The 13,383-nt window shown below is 40.9% G+C and overlaps 1 protein-coding gene across 4 annotated transcripts in view; it reads left to right on the top strand.

The window, feature by feature from the left end:
• Positions 1 to 13,383, top strand: part of RPRD1B (regulation of nuclear pre-mRNA domain containing 1B) — a 50,178-nt gene that overhangs the window by 23,142 nt on the left and 13,653 nt on the right. For 2 of the 4 annotated variants that reach the window (XM_074317880.2, XM_074317877.2), the window contains one exon: positions 5,639 to 5,814. The exons of 1 other annotated variant lie outside the window; for it this stretch is intronic. In XM_074317880.2, coding sequence (XP_074173981.1) covers positions 5,639 to 5,814 — 176 coding nt within the window. Of the gene's footprint in view, positions 1 to 5,638; positions 5,815 to 12,888; positions 12,990 to 13,383 lie in introns of all 4 variants that reach the window. One more of the 4 variants, XM_074317878.2, reaches the window with a different exon arrangement.

Here is a 13,383-nt window from a genome sequence, read left to right as displayed (position 1 = left end):
ACCTCTAATGCATCAAACCCTAGGACGTGCTTATGTCTGCAGGTATAGACTTTTCATTTGGTATTAGGTGCTCTGCCCTCTTGGGATTTGCAAACATAACTCACAGGCCGAACAGTGAAGCTGCTGGAAAAGTACAAGCTTGCATAGTGAGCCTAGGAATTATTGCAGAAAGGCTGGCATGCCACAACTTATGGCACTCTAAGGGAGGTCTGTTGAAAACAGGGCACATTGTGTGTGCGGAGGTGCTAAGAGCAGAAGGCATTAAACTTATGACCCTCTTATTAAAAAAAATTATATAATTCAGTGTTCTGTGATTTATACACTGCGCACTGACACACCCCATAGATAACAGTGCCTTCAGTGCCAAGAACTCTGGGTATGTATTGTTAGTATGTCATTTTGCCCTCTTGATGATCACCCCCAATGAAACAGGGAGGAGCAGTTGACATTATTCTCTCTTTATCCTTTATCTCTCTTAATACTACAAGGAAGGGATGAAGCATGAACTAATATTTGTAGAGTATGCTCTGTGCCAGATAATACTTCTCTTCGTGATAGATGATCTCTTGAGATCGCTGCATGTATATCTCCTTATTGCATAGGAGGAAATTGAGGCCTCGAGATGTTACGGGTCTTACCCAAGGTCACATGAGTAGTACATCTTGGGATTCCACCCTAGGCTGCAAAGCCTGTGCTCTTTCCATTACAAAAGCTCAGGTCTTTCCTTACAGTCTCATCCAAGGGCTACCATTTTTCCCTTCCAGTCCCTTGACTTGGCTGCTTCACAAACTTCCTCCATATTCATTTAAAGAAAACCAAGGTTGCTCATGAAATATTTCCTTCATTCAATAAATATTTGAGGTACACGGTGTAGCAAATACTCGTGTCCCACCCACATCCCCTCCTGGATTAAGTGCCAAAAAGAAAAATAAAGCAGGGATGTGGGGGTGGAGATAATTGAAGGAGGCACTATTTTAAAGGTGGCCTGGGAAGGCCTTTCTGATGAGATGCTCTTCCATCAGAGGCCCCACCCAAAACAGGAAACTAGCTGTGAGGTTGTCTGAGGGGAAGGAGGGCCCCAGGCAGAGGGAACAGTACCTGTAAAGACCTTCAGGCAGGAGTGTGCTTGGATGGATGGGGAGCACAGCACAATGCTTTCCAAATCATACAAGAAGCAGTTGCACTTACTGTCTACTTCTCAGCTCCAACAATGAAACCCTACTGGATTTAACAGTCTATTGATCCTTCTACCATTTCCCAGCCTTCACTCACCGTATGTCCTCATTTTCTTTATTCAGCTTAGGGTCTTTATAATCTTAAGTGTACAGTTCAGAAGTATTAAGTACACTCACGTTGTTGTGCAACCAATTACCAGAACTCTTTTCATCTTGCAAAACTGGAACTCTATACCCATTAAATAACAAATCCCCCCTACCCCCCCACCCCCAGCTCCTGGCAGCCACCATTCTTAAATCTAGCCTTTCATCTGTTTATGTCTTGGATCTGCACAGCTGAATGTGGCTGAGGAAAACAACACACATTGGCTGACTTCTTCCTCTTTGTGTGGAGATGAACGTGCTGTTTTCTAAACCAGCCCCTCTACCTGTTTGTTAGACCTGTTTTTTCTCCAATAGATCTCCCTTTTCTCCTGTATCTCCCAGTTTTCCTCTCTACTGGATCATTATCCATAATGTAAAAACATGTATTTTTTTTCCTGTGTGGGGAAAAAATTCTTCTTTGACCCATTTCCTTCTTCTAGCTACCGCCTCATTTCTCTGTTCATTTTAGCAAAACATCCTAAATATATTGCCTGTGCTCATCTGTCTCCATTTACCCTCCTCTCATTCTCTCCTGATTGTACTTTACTGAAATTGCTTCTATCACTGTTGCTGCTGACTTCCATGTTGCTAAACTCAGTGGTGACTATTTTGCCCACTCGTAGCCTGAGGTCATCGTAAGCTGATCTCAGTAACATTTGGCCCAGTTGATCATTTCTTTGTCCAGAAAGTACTTGATGTGGTAGATAGAAAAATAATCCCCTAAAATGTCCACGTCCTGATTCCCAGAACTTGTGAATATATTATCTTCCATGGTCAGAGGGACTTTGCAGATGTGATTAAATTAAGGATCTTGAGATGGGGAGGTGGTCCTGGACTATTGGGGGGGGGGCAGTGTAATCACGGTCCTTGTAAAAGGGAGGTAGGAAGGCAAGAGTCAGAGCAGGAGATGTGACTGGAAGCAGAAGTTGGAATGATACACTTTGAAGATGGAAGAAGGGGCTACAATAATAAATCTTAATCCATTTGTGTTGTTTTAAGCCACTAAGTTTATGGCGATTCGTTACAGCAGCAGTAGGAAACTAGGACCCTGCATTCTCCTAGTTTTCCTCTTCTGTCTCTGGCTCAGCCTTTTCATTCTCCTTTGCTGGCTTCTGCACTTCTTGACTTCTTAGTGTTGAGTACTTTGCCCTCTATACTAGCTAGGTTCACTGCAGGTTGGGCTCATCCAGTTTGGTTACTTTAAATAACAGGCTTTTTAAATGCTAATGATCCCTAATTTACATATCTAATGTAAACCTCTCTCTAGACCTTGAGACCCTTACAGCCAACCTCCTACTCATTGTTACTATTTGAGACCCTTATATCCAACCTCCTACTCATTGCCAGTAGACCTTTCAAACTTAAACTGCCTCAAACCAAATCTCTGATCTTCCCTCCAAGTCCTGTTTCTGTCATGGTCTTCCCTATCTTAATAAATGCCCCCTCATCATTCTTGTTGATTGGAACCAAAATCAGTTATCTGACACCTTTTCACCACCTGCACTGCCACCTGGTAGAGCCAACCACCATCTTCGCTGGGATCAGCGAGGCCTACGGGTCTCCCAGCTGCTTCCTCGTCCTCCATCTGCAGCTCTCATTCTGTTCTCAACAGTGACCAGTGTGATCTGTGCCAGTGGAAGTCGGACCATGTCTTCCCCATTGGCACCCCAGTCACCTAGAATACAAACCACTCTTGCAGCGGCCTCTACAGCTTGGCCCCTATTACTGCATAGACTTTCACTACTTTGCCCTCGCTCACTGCTCAGGTCCTAGGACTTCTTGCCAGACATGCCCCTCCCGCCCCCCCAGAGCCTTTGTTCTTGCTGTTCCCTCTGCTTGGAATGGTCTTCCCCAGCTAGTTCTCTAACTTCCTTCAGGCTCTGGTTTACATATCATCTCAGTGAAGCCTACCCTGACCACCTTATTTAAAATTGCAATTCTCACCCCCCCCACCATGCCTTGTTTTTTTCCTCCTCTGCCTTATTCCCTCTAGAGTTCTTATCTTCAGCTGATAAATAAGTAAAATATAGTATATTGTTTCTCTTTTCTACCTGAGAATGTAAACTTGGGGGCAGAGAGGTTTTTGTTTTGTCCTTTGTGTTCCCTGCTGTCTCTGAGAGCCTAGAACAGTGCTGGGCACACTAGGAGCCCACATACCTGTTTAGCTCATTGCACAGAGGCCTGACAGATACAAAGGTCTGATTGGATTGGGTTTAGTGACAATGGGAGGCGAGAAGATGGGTACTGCGAGTATAGACAACTCCCTTGAGGGGTTCTGCTGTAAAGGGAGCAGGGAAATGGGGCAGTAATTGGGGCGTGACATGTGGTCCGAAGATAGAACAGCATGTTTGCATGCTGATGGTAGTGCTGCAGGGGAGGAAGAGAGAAGTTGGCGAGATGGGGAAACGGGACAGGTGCAGAAACTGAATCTTGGAGTAAGCAAGAGGGAATGGGACGCCTGAGCATGAGTGGAGGGCTGGCTGAAAGGCACACGGCCGCTCATCTGTAACAGGGAGGGCAGAGCACCTGAGGACCCCCACAGGTAAGTTCTCTGAAGTGAGCGTCTCACTGCTACATTTTGATGGCATTTTTTCTATAGCTCAAAATTTGTACAAGTTATCTTTCTGGGTTGCAGTTATTTCTGTGTTTGAATTTTCTCCCTTGTACAAGTTCTTAGAGGGTGAGAATTGATTTTTTAAAGAAAATCTTACATATTTGTGTTTTCCTGGCCAGTTTTTGCCATGGGTACTTAAACATTTTTAAAATCGTATAGTCAAGCAACGACAAAGCTAAAACCAGCCTAACCACCCCAACAGCTTATTCCCAGACCAGACCACCAATCCAGAAGAATGTTTTGCTGTCCTCTCTTCCCTCTAAGGCTGACGTCTCTTTCTTTTTCCCCAAGAGCATCTTTCTGTTGCCCTATCCCTGGAGAGGGTAGAAGTGCCTGATCTTTGGCGTCAGGCCTACTTTGGAATCCCTCCACTGTTCATCTCCCAATATTCATTTTAAGAAGGCATCTAAAAGCCGCACAAACTGTCACCAGAGACACTGTGTTGGGAATTCAGAATTCCCAGTTACCTGTGAGAAGGCTGAGGTCTCTCACCTCACACCCTGTAGTAGAGGCACCATGTCTGTGTCACTGTGTAACTCACTTTTAGTTTGTCCCATGGAGCTACTGGAGTCTCTGGTGCCCTGTTTCAAAACATCCGTCTCCTCTTTTGATCCTTAACGACCTCTTAAAAGTGAGGTATACATATTTAAAGTTCTAATCTCACCACCGCCCAAGGATAATTAATTATCTGTTCTTTTAAATATAAATCATCCTTTTGTCTCTTTTCTCATTTCCTACGTTGAGCCTTTTTTATCACTTCTTTCTGAGAATACCCTTCCTCAGATTCTTTGATACTTCAGCACAGTCTTTTTTTTTTCTCTCCAAACAATGAGTTGCAACCCATCAATTGGACATGAAATCAGTCTGTTAGGTAATGACCAACATTTTTTTAATGGAATACAAGATAGAACATTTTGTACATAGTAAGGATATTGTTTTATGAAACTTTTGTTTCTTTTACTTTCATATATGTTCACATAAAGTATATGTATTTAAAGTTGTATTTTTTACTGTGGGTCATGTTCAGAAGCATTTGAAAGCCTCTGTTTTATCAGACCTGATACTTTGCTGAATGAAAGACGTGAGCTCATACCCAAGTTCAAGGCTTGCAGAGTTTAAGAGGTAGAGTCCTCTAAGTCCATTTTAGAGACTTGGTTTTGAGTCCCAACTCCTTAGCTAACTGCCTGCTGTCTAACCTGTTGTGTAGTGTTTTGGGGTTTTTTTGTTTTTTTGTTTTTTTTAGTTTCCACACCCAAGAAATGAATGCTTGCTTTTGTATTTCATATAGTGCTTGTATTTTGTATTTCAGAGGAATGTTCAAAGAATACTTAAAGTAATATGAATGAAAGCACTTTTGACATTCTCAGAGACAAGGAAAAATTATTTCATGTATGACCTTAAATATTACTTTGTTTTATTTGTAGAGCTTTTGCAGTAATAGGCATTAAGAAATTTTTGCCAGATTTCCCTCCTTGTACAATTAATTGCCTCACTTCAGGTAATTCAGAAATGTCCTGTCTTGTTAACAGGATTGAGAGCCTTTGGATTTCTCGGTCAGCCAGTCCATGTTTTTGTCCACAGGTTCTGGCTTAGTCTTGGACTTTGGACTTTGGGAGAGAAACTGATCACCTCCCCAGAAATGTTTGCATCTCGTGCCTATGTGATTTGTCTGTTGTCTCTATTTTTTGGTCTCATTTGTGCTTAGACAAAGAGGCAGCTGAACGTCTTTCGAAAACAGTAGATGAAGCATGTCTGTTACTAGCAGAATATAACGGGCGCCTGGCAGCAGAACTTGAAGACCGGCGCCAGCTGGCTCGGATGTTGGTGGAGTACACCCAGAACCAGAAAGACGTTTTGTCAGAAAAGGAGAAAAAACTAGAAGTGAGTACATTGCAAGGCAGACCTAGACTTCCCAAGTTTCCTTTCCTGTAGCCCACAATAGAAAGTTTTTATTATGCCTTGACACATTTTTTGTCTTTTAAAATTTCATGAGATGAGAACATCCATCAGGTATTGCAATTATTTGAACCTAATTGAAAGTTGAAGCCACATTTTTATATATCTAAGAGAGAACAAAACAGAATATAGGAAACACAAACGATGAACTTTTAAATCATAGCATATAGGATCTTAATGTTGTGTTAGTTTGAACTCACATTAAAACAAAAACAATTAGAGATTGAGGTACAAAAAAAGGACAGGAGGTCAGCAAAACCGAAGACTATTTATGTGGTGATTTATTTGGTAGTATTTGGGAAATGCTTAAACATGTCTTTCTTTTGGATCGTATTGAGATTTATTTCTGACTTGTATCATGCAAAAGCCAGTAAATATCCTGCCTGCCTCCAACCCCTGTCTGCAGTCAGTTCTAAAAATTCAGTCCTGTTTATGGGAGTCCAGTTCTCAGACTGTTGAGAAGGCACTAATTTCTACCCTGAGCTGACTTGAGTCTGAATGCCCTTGGGGAGGAGCTTCAGAATGAGTTCGTCACTTGCATTTATTTGGCTTGTTAATTAAGGGGGTGGTGGTTTAACTTCAGTGCTTAGTCCCTTGGGATAACAGCCAGCAGTGTGGACACGGGGGACCTTTTGCTGGGGGACCAGCCGCAGGCTGCTAGGCTTCCTTTTCAGGAATTTCTGCCCTTCGTGTTTTAAAAAGAGACTTGGAGAAGAGTTGCAGCCAGTGGTTTGGGAGGGGGTTACAGTTTAGAGTTGGAGAACTAATCACATATTACATGAAGTACCAGAGTAGATGAGGGAGGGGATAGACCCCCGACCCATCGTGCGCTCAGGAAACACTGTTCTCTGGCGCCGCTGGAGGGAAAACCGAGCTAGTCCCGGGGCTGAGATTATTGTGTTTGCCTTTGAACCCAGTCACCTGACTTGAGGGGGTAAATGAATGATGGGCACTTTTTATCATAGCTTTCCCTGCAGTGATTATGGGAGAGATGATGGGTCGTGGTATTGGGAACTTGACATTCCTAGCCAGCTTGAAAGCGGAATGTGGGAAACGACTGTAAAAATAGTATGGCTTAGATTTAGAAATCAACACTGACCAAAAGTCCTAAAGGGAGCTTCATAGGCAGTACCAGACGGTCATTTATCTGAAATGCTCGTCTTTCACTGAGGAAGCATTTTTAGCACTGTGCCCCGGGACTAATAAGAGAGTGTAATTAATGATTCTGGTTGTAAGTCACCATGCCATCTGTTGAACTGCCCCTTGGCGACACATTAAGGGCTTTCTCTGATCTGTCAGACATTGATTATCATGAGCAGCTGTTGGGCGGGACGTGGCAGGCAACCATAGAGATCAGAGTCTTTGGGAAGGAGATTGGGTTGGTAGAATGGATTAACTCTTTGTTCCTTTCCCTTCTTACAGTTATACTTTCCTCCTTATAGTGTTTATAGAACCAGAGGTTTGCTAGATGCCATGAGAGGTCATTAAAGTAGAGACACGGTCAGAGATTTGGGTCTTTTCTGTAGCTTTCCAGCCTAAATTCCCTACTCACCTGGCGTTGGATTTCTGTTGCTTAAGAATCAGAGCCGGAAGGACCCACCACTGGAAAGTACAGATTCTGAACTAAAGGTTCTTATCTCAAGCCACGTCTCTCAGCCACTTGAGCAAAAGCATGTGAAAAAGCAAATGACTAGATACAACATAAGATGTTGAGAGATGGCTTTAGTTCATTCTTTATGCTTGCTAAAAATGTGAACAGTCTGCTCTCTAGAATCTAAGATTTTTCTCTCACATCCCATAATAGACTGGTCTTATTTCGTTATTTCCTTATAGTGGTGGTAAAACATGTCAGTGTATGCCACTTGAAAGATACATTATTACTTCTGAATTCTTCTAAAGCCTCCAAAAGTCTTATTGATGAGCACAGTGCATAAAGCATACCTATCTTTTTAGCATTCATTTTTTTAACACTGCCCGTCCTTGTTTCAAAACTGCCATGTCAGAATGCTAATGGAATGTGCTTTTATTTTTTAATCCTTTTATTGCCTTCAATGTAGTAAATAATGTGTATATTACATGTGTAATATACATGTGTAAATATTAGGTTGGTGCGAAAGTAATTGCGGTTTAAAAGGTTAAAAATACTTGCAAAAACCGCAATTACTTTTACACCAACCTAATGCATGGACTTCTTAGAACTTTGGAAACGTAATTGTTTGCTTAAGGGTCTGTTATCTCAAAGTTCTAATTCCTTTACTCATTAGTGGGATTTTTTTGTTTTTGTTTTTAAGTTTGTAAATATTCCGTGAGTGAAATTGGGCACTTGATACAATCTTTTTCTATATAGGAGTTTTTTTCTTAGGTTGCTTGAAAAGTGGTTTATCTGCAATTTTTTGTTGTTGTTCTTTTTGAGCAATTTACAAAACATTAAAGGCAGCCATTTAAACTCCATACATTTCAGTGACATCTTGTACATTTATAGTATTGTGCAGCCACCACTTGTATCAAATTCTAAAACATTTCACATTTCACACCAAACGAAAACCCCATACCCATTATCCAGCGCTCCTGTGCCCCCTCCTCTCACCCCTGGCAACCACTAGCCTGCCTTCTGTCTGTGTGGATTGCCTGTGCTGGAGATTTCATACAATTGTGTTTGGCTTCTTTAACTTACCATGTTTTTTGAGGTTCTTCCACATTGCAGCCTGTGTCAGTACTTCATTCCTTTTTATGGCTAAATTGTCCGTTACATGGATATGCAACAATCTGTCTATCCATTCATCTACTGATGGGCATGTAGATTATTTCCACCTCTTGGCCATTAAGGGTAATGCTGCTATAAACACCTGTGTAAAAGTTTTGTGTGGACAAATGTTTTTATTTCTCTCGGGTATATGTATGCCTAGGAACGGAATTGGAATCATATAGTAATTTTGTGTTCAACTTTTTGAGGAACCACCCAACTGTTTCCCACAGCAGGCGCACGATTTTACATTTCCACTAACAATGTATGGGAGTTCCAGTTTCTCCACATTCTCGACAACATTTGTTATTGTTTGTCTTTTTTTTTTTTAAATCTTAGCCATCCTAGTGGATATGAAGTGGTATTTCATTATGGTTTTGATTGCATTTTCCTCGTGATTAATGATTGAGCATCTTTGCATGTGCTTGTATATCTCTTTCTGAGAAATGTCTTTTAAGGCCTTTGCCTATTTTTTTAATTAGGTGGTTTATTTTGTTATTGAATTGCAAGAGTTCTGTATACATATTAGGTAATAGACTCTTGTCAGATACAGCATTTGTAAATATTTTCTCCCATTCCGTGTCTTACCACCTTCTTAATAATGTCCTTTGAAGTGCATAAGTTTTGAATTTTGGTAAGTTCCAGTATCTGTTTTTTTCTTTTGTTTCTCCTGTTTTGGTGTCACGTTTAAGAATCCATTGCCAAATCTTAGATCATAAAGATTTACTCGTATATTTTCTTCTAGGAGTTTTATAGTTTTAGCTTTTACATTTAGGTCGTGGGTACATTTTGAGTTAATTTTTGTATATGGAGTGAGGTAGGGAACGAGCTGATCTTTGCATGTGGATCCAGTTGTCCCAACACCATTTGTTGAAGAGACTACTGTTTTCCTCACTGAATGCTTGCCACTTTTGTCAAAAATCAATTGGCCAGAGATATATGGCTTTATTTCTGGACTCTATTTTGTTCCGTTGATCTAATGCTGGTGTCACACTATTTTGATCACTATAGCTTCATATTAAGTTTTAAGGTTGGAAAATGTGAGTCCGCAGACTTTGTTCTTCTTTTTCAATATTATTTTGGCTGTCAGAGGGCCTCTTGCAATTCCATATGAATTTGAGGATCAGCTTTTCCACTTCCTCAAAAAGCCTGTTGGAATTTTAATTAGGAATTGCATTGAATCTGTAGATTGCTTTGGGGACTCTTAACATCTTAACAATCCTATCCATGAACATGGGATTTCTTTTCATTTTTTTAAATCTTTAATTTCTGCTGCAGAATTTTAAAAAGCATGCTAGAGTACCACTTACTGATGCATTTGACATTACAGCATTTCTGTTTAGGTGCTGTAGGTATCGGGGTCACCTTTCAGTAGACAGTGTTTACCCCCACCTTTAGAAGGTAATGGGTGTATATGCATTTGTGCTCAACAAAATTACTAGGGCACAGTCATAAGACAGCCAACTTTACTCTGCAGAGTAAAGTGGCACAGAGAGACCTGGATGTCTAGATAAAGGCTTTTAACAGATCCGGATATGAAACTTTAGACATTGTGTAGTCTGACTTCCCGAATTGGTAAAGAAACTCAAGACCCAGAGGAGGGAGTTAGCCCAGACCAGGAATAGAATCCAAGGCAGACATCTGATAACTTTCCATTGAGTTTGTGTTTTCATTTGTTTTGTTTCTTTTAAATTTGATTCCATAAGGTCAACAGCAGGAGGACATCCTACACAGAAGAGTAGCCAAAGTTGAATCATGTCGGCAATCCCCAAGAACCTTGTTTTGGTGAAGTGACATTTTATGGAGAGGGATTAAAGTGGTTGCATGATGCATTCCAGAGTGGCCTCCAAGAATACCTTCAGTTGGAGAGTACTCACTCTGCCACCAAGGCTTTAAGTACCCTCCTCACTGTAACTGTGCATGTTCTTGCTTTGAGGTGAGGGAGGGGAGGATTGGCTCATTGAACTTGAAACTGCTGCTGTTTCCCCCCAGCTTGCCCTCCCCTTTGGCTGTAAAGAATACTCAGGAATAGAGCCTTCTAGTTCAGACAACACAGCTGGGGAGGGGAAATGGCCCAGAATCCAACATTGCCTTGTGACTCTTCATATTTCTGTTTGTAATTTGGTTATAACAACTTGAGAAATTCTTTGGCTTTAGCTGAGGGAGTACTAAACCAAACTGATGGCCATCTGTTGTTTTTGGCAGCATCCTCCACCTCCCTGCAGGGTGCAGATGGTTAAAAGCGTTCATTTCAATAACGGGGTAGGCAATAGGTGGAGATAGAGAGTCTACTTTGAAGTAAATTCTCTCCTTCCCCCATGATGATCAAAGCCACTATCTCATTGTCCATTAAGAGCAGATGGGAGCGGGTGATCTAATCCTCATTTTAGATGAGAAAACAAAGTTCTGGGCTCTTATGAGCAATTTAAGGTCACAGAAGAAATTAGTGAGGACCAGAACCCCGATCTCCTGACTTCTGACTCTAGGAGGGAACCGCCTCGAGCCGCCTCTCACAGCTCTGCCTGGCCTGGCGCTGCCTGCCCACCAGTCCTCTGCGCTCACTGTCCTTCCTTAGCGCATAATTCTTTCCTCCCGACATGAGCCGTGCTGTCAGCACCATGGGCTGGTAGAACAGTTGTTAAAAAGGTCAGTCTGCTTATACTGGTCAGGTGATCATGGGGGGCTTGCCCTCATCCTTCCCCACTAGCAGCCCATGGCTTGCTCACTGCTTTTTTCATCCCTGCTTTGATAGGGGAGCGTCTCTTTTTTCCAGGTTTCCCTCCAGTAGGTGGCTTTTCTTGAGTTGTATGTTTCTGTGAGTAATATGAAGTGTCAGACTGTATGTTGGGTCCTGGGATTCCTGTCATTCGTGTCAGTCACTCTGACCCTTATAGCTCAGGCCACATTTGCAGCTTCAGCATCAAGGTGCGTGTGCAAAGATACGTGTGTGCATTCTTTCCATATCACAATGTGAAACATTTGGTATTTATTCGTCTCTTCATTCCAGGGAAAAAATGCCACATTATAATCGTTATAGTGTACTTCACATACTTGGTGACCTAAGGGCATGGTTCGCCAACATTTGAGACTTGACATTGAAAAACTGACATGATTTCAGAGCTCTCCCAGCAAGAATCCCATACTTTTAGCCATAGCCTTGTTTTCATATGTACAGCCCAACTTTTGGTGACTCCTCCTGCTTTCTGAAGCTCCACTGAATTTTAGCTGGTGTATGTAGCACTAATTTTTTACATTTATAAAGTACACATATATGTTAAAGTGAAAACAGCATCTGGGCCCCTTGTCACTGGGCTTATCTGCCAGGACATTCATTCTTGCTCACCTGATACTCTCAGTTCTTTCTTTATTTCTTTTTTCTCATTACGAAAGAAACACATCATAGGAAACTTAGAAAGTAAGTATAAAGGAAAAAAATCAAAATCTCACTACCTAGAGACAACTACTTTTAATTTTGGTATTATTTCCTTATTTTCCCCCCTATTTTAAAATTAAAATGATCGTAATGTGTAGCAAGTTTTCTGTCATGCTTTTATTTTATTTTTTTACTTGATCATTTCCCTTTATAAACATTTAAATGGCTGCTTGAATACCTGTGGTTGGATATTCAACTATTCTTTTTATTGAGCATTTATGTTTCTTCTTCTTTTTTTTTTTACTTTAGGCTAACTTTCAGTATTTGGATTATTTCTTTCCTGTAAATTTCTAAAAATGGATTCTGTGTGTATGTACAGATGTCTACCTGTCTTATATACACTGAAGGTTATACACATTTCAAGGTCTTTGTCACCAGAATGCATTCTTGCCTTTGGAATTCTTGTTCTTTTCCAAAGCATCTTAAGCAGTCTAGAATTTCACTGAGTTTTGTAGGCAGGCAGACAGACAAAAGATAGATAGATATCTCTACAAATTAAAGACTAATCTTTGTTTTATGAAGGAATGAACATTGAATAGTTTAATTATACAAATGGGGCTCTCTTCTGGGTTTTAAATTATCTGTTTACATTTGAAACAGTTGTGGAAAAATAACAGATATTTCTTATTATAACATGGACTGGAGTAAGCATAACTTTGAGAGCAGAGTTCAGATTACAGAAATTGGAGCTCTAGTGTCTAAGTGTCTATTTGACCCAGTGGGTACGGGTTATTTTGAGCAAAGATCTATTTTTAGTCTTTATAAATGTTCCTACTACAGGCATACCTTGTTTTATTGCACCTCAATTTATTGCACTTTACAGATGTTACATTTTTTACAAATCGAAGGCAAGACCCTCCACCAGCAAAAAGATGATGACTCATTTTATTGTGGTCTGGAACCCCACCCGCAATATCTTCTGAGGTATGCCTGTGTTATTAAGGTGGGCCTTCTACTCCCACTCCAAGTTGTGGTCTTTGAAGAAAGTAAAATTGATTGTGGTATACTTTGTAATCTCAGAAATTACATCTCTGACTTCCTTTTCCTGTCTATAAGATGTGGGATCTGAAATAAGGTCAGAAAGACTCTTTTTCCATGATTAAGGCAAAAATGTGCATGGTCATAATCAGGAATCCAAAAATGAAACCTGCAAACAAAGTCCATGAGCTCCCAACGTGTGGCATGCTTCATGTGAAGAAGTGATGATACCAGCCAGCTGTCTTTCAGACTTCCTAAGCCCTTATTTGTTCTCTTCCATATTCAGATCCTATAAGCATCTTTAGGAAAAAGTGTGGACAGCTCTCTTGCCATTATAAAC

Source organism: Rhinolophus sinicus, chromosome 13 (assembly GCF_057876585.1).
Source record: "Rhinolophus sinicus isolate RSI-liver-muscle chromosome 13, RSI-T2T, whole genome shotgun sequence".
NCBI classification, from domain to species: domain Eukaryota; kingdom Metazoa; phylum Chordata; class Mammalia; order Chiroptera; family Rhinolophidae; genus Rhinolophus; species Rhinolophus sinicus.
Note: the sequence above shows the minus strand (reverse complement) of the source record. Positions and strands in the feature narration are given on the sequence as shown.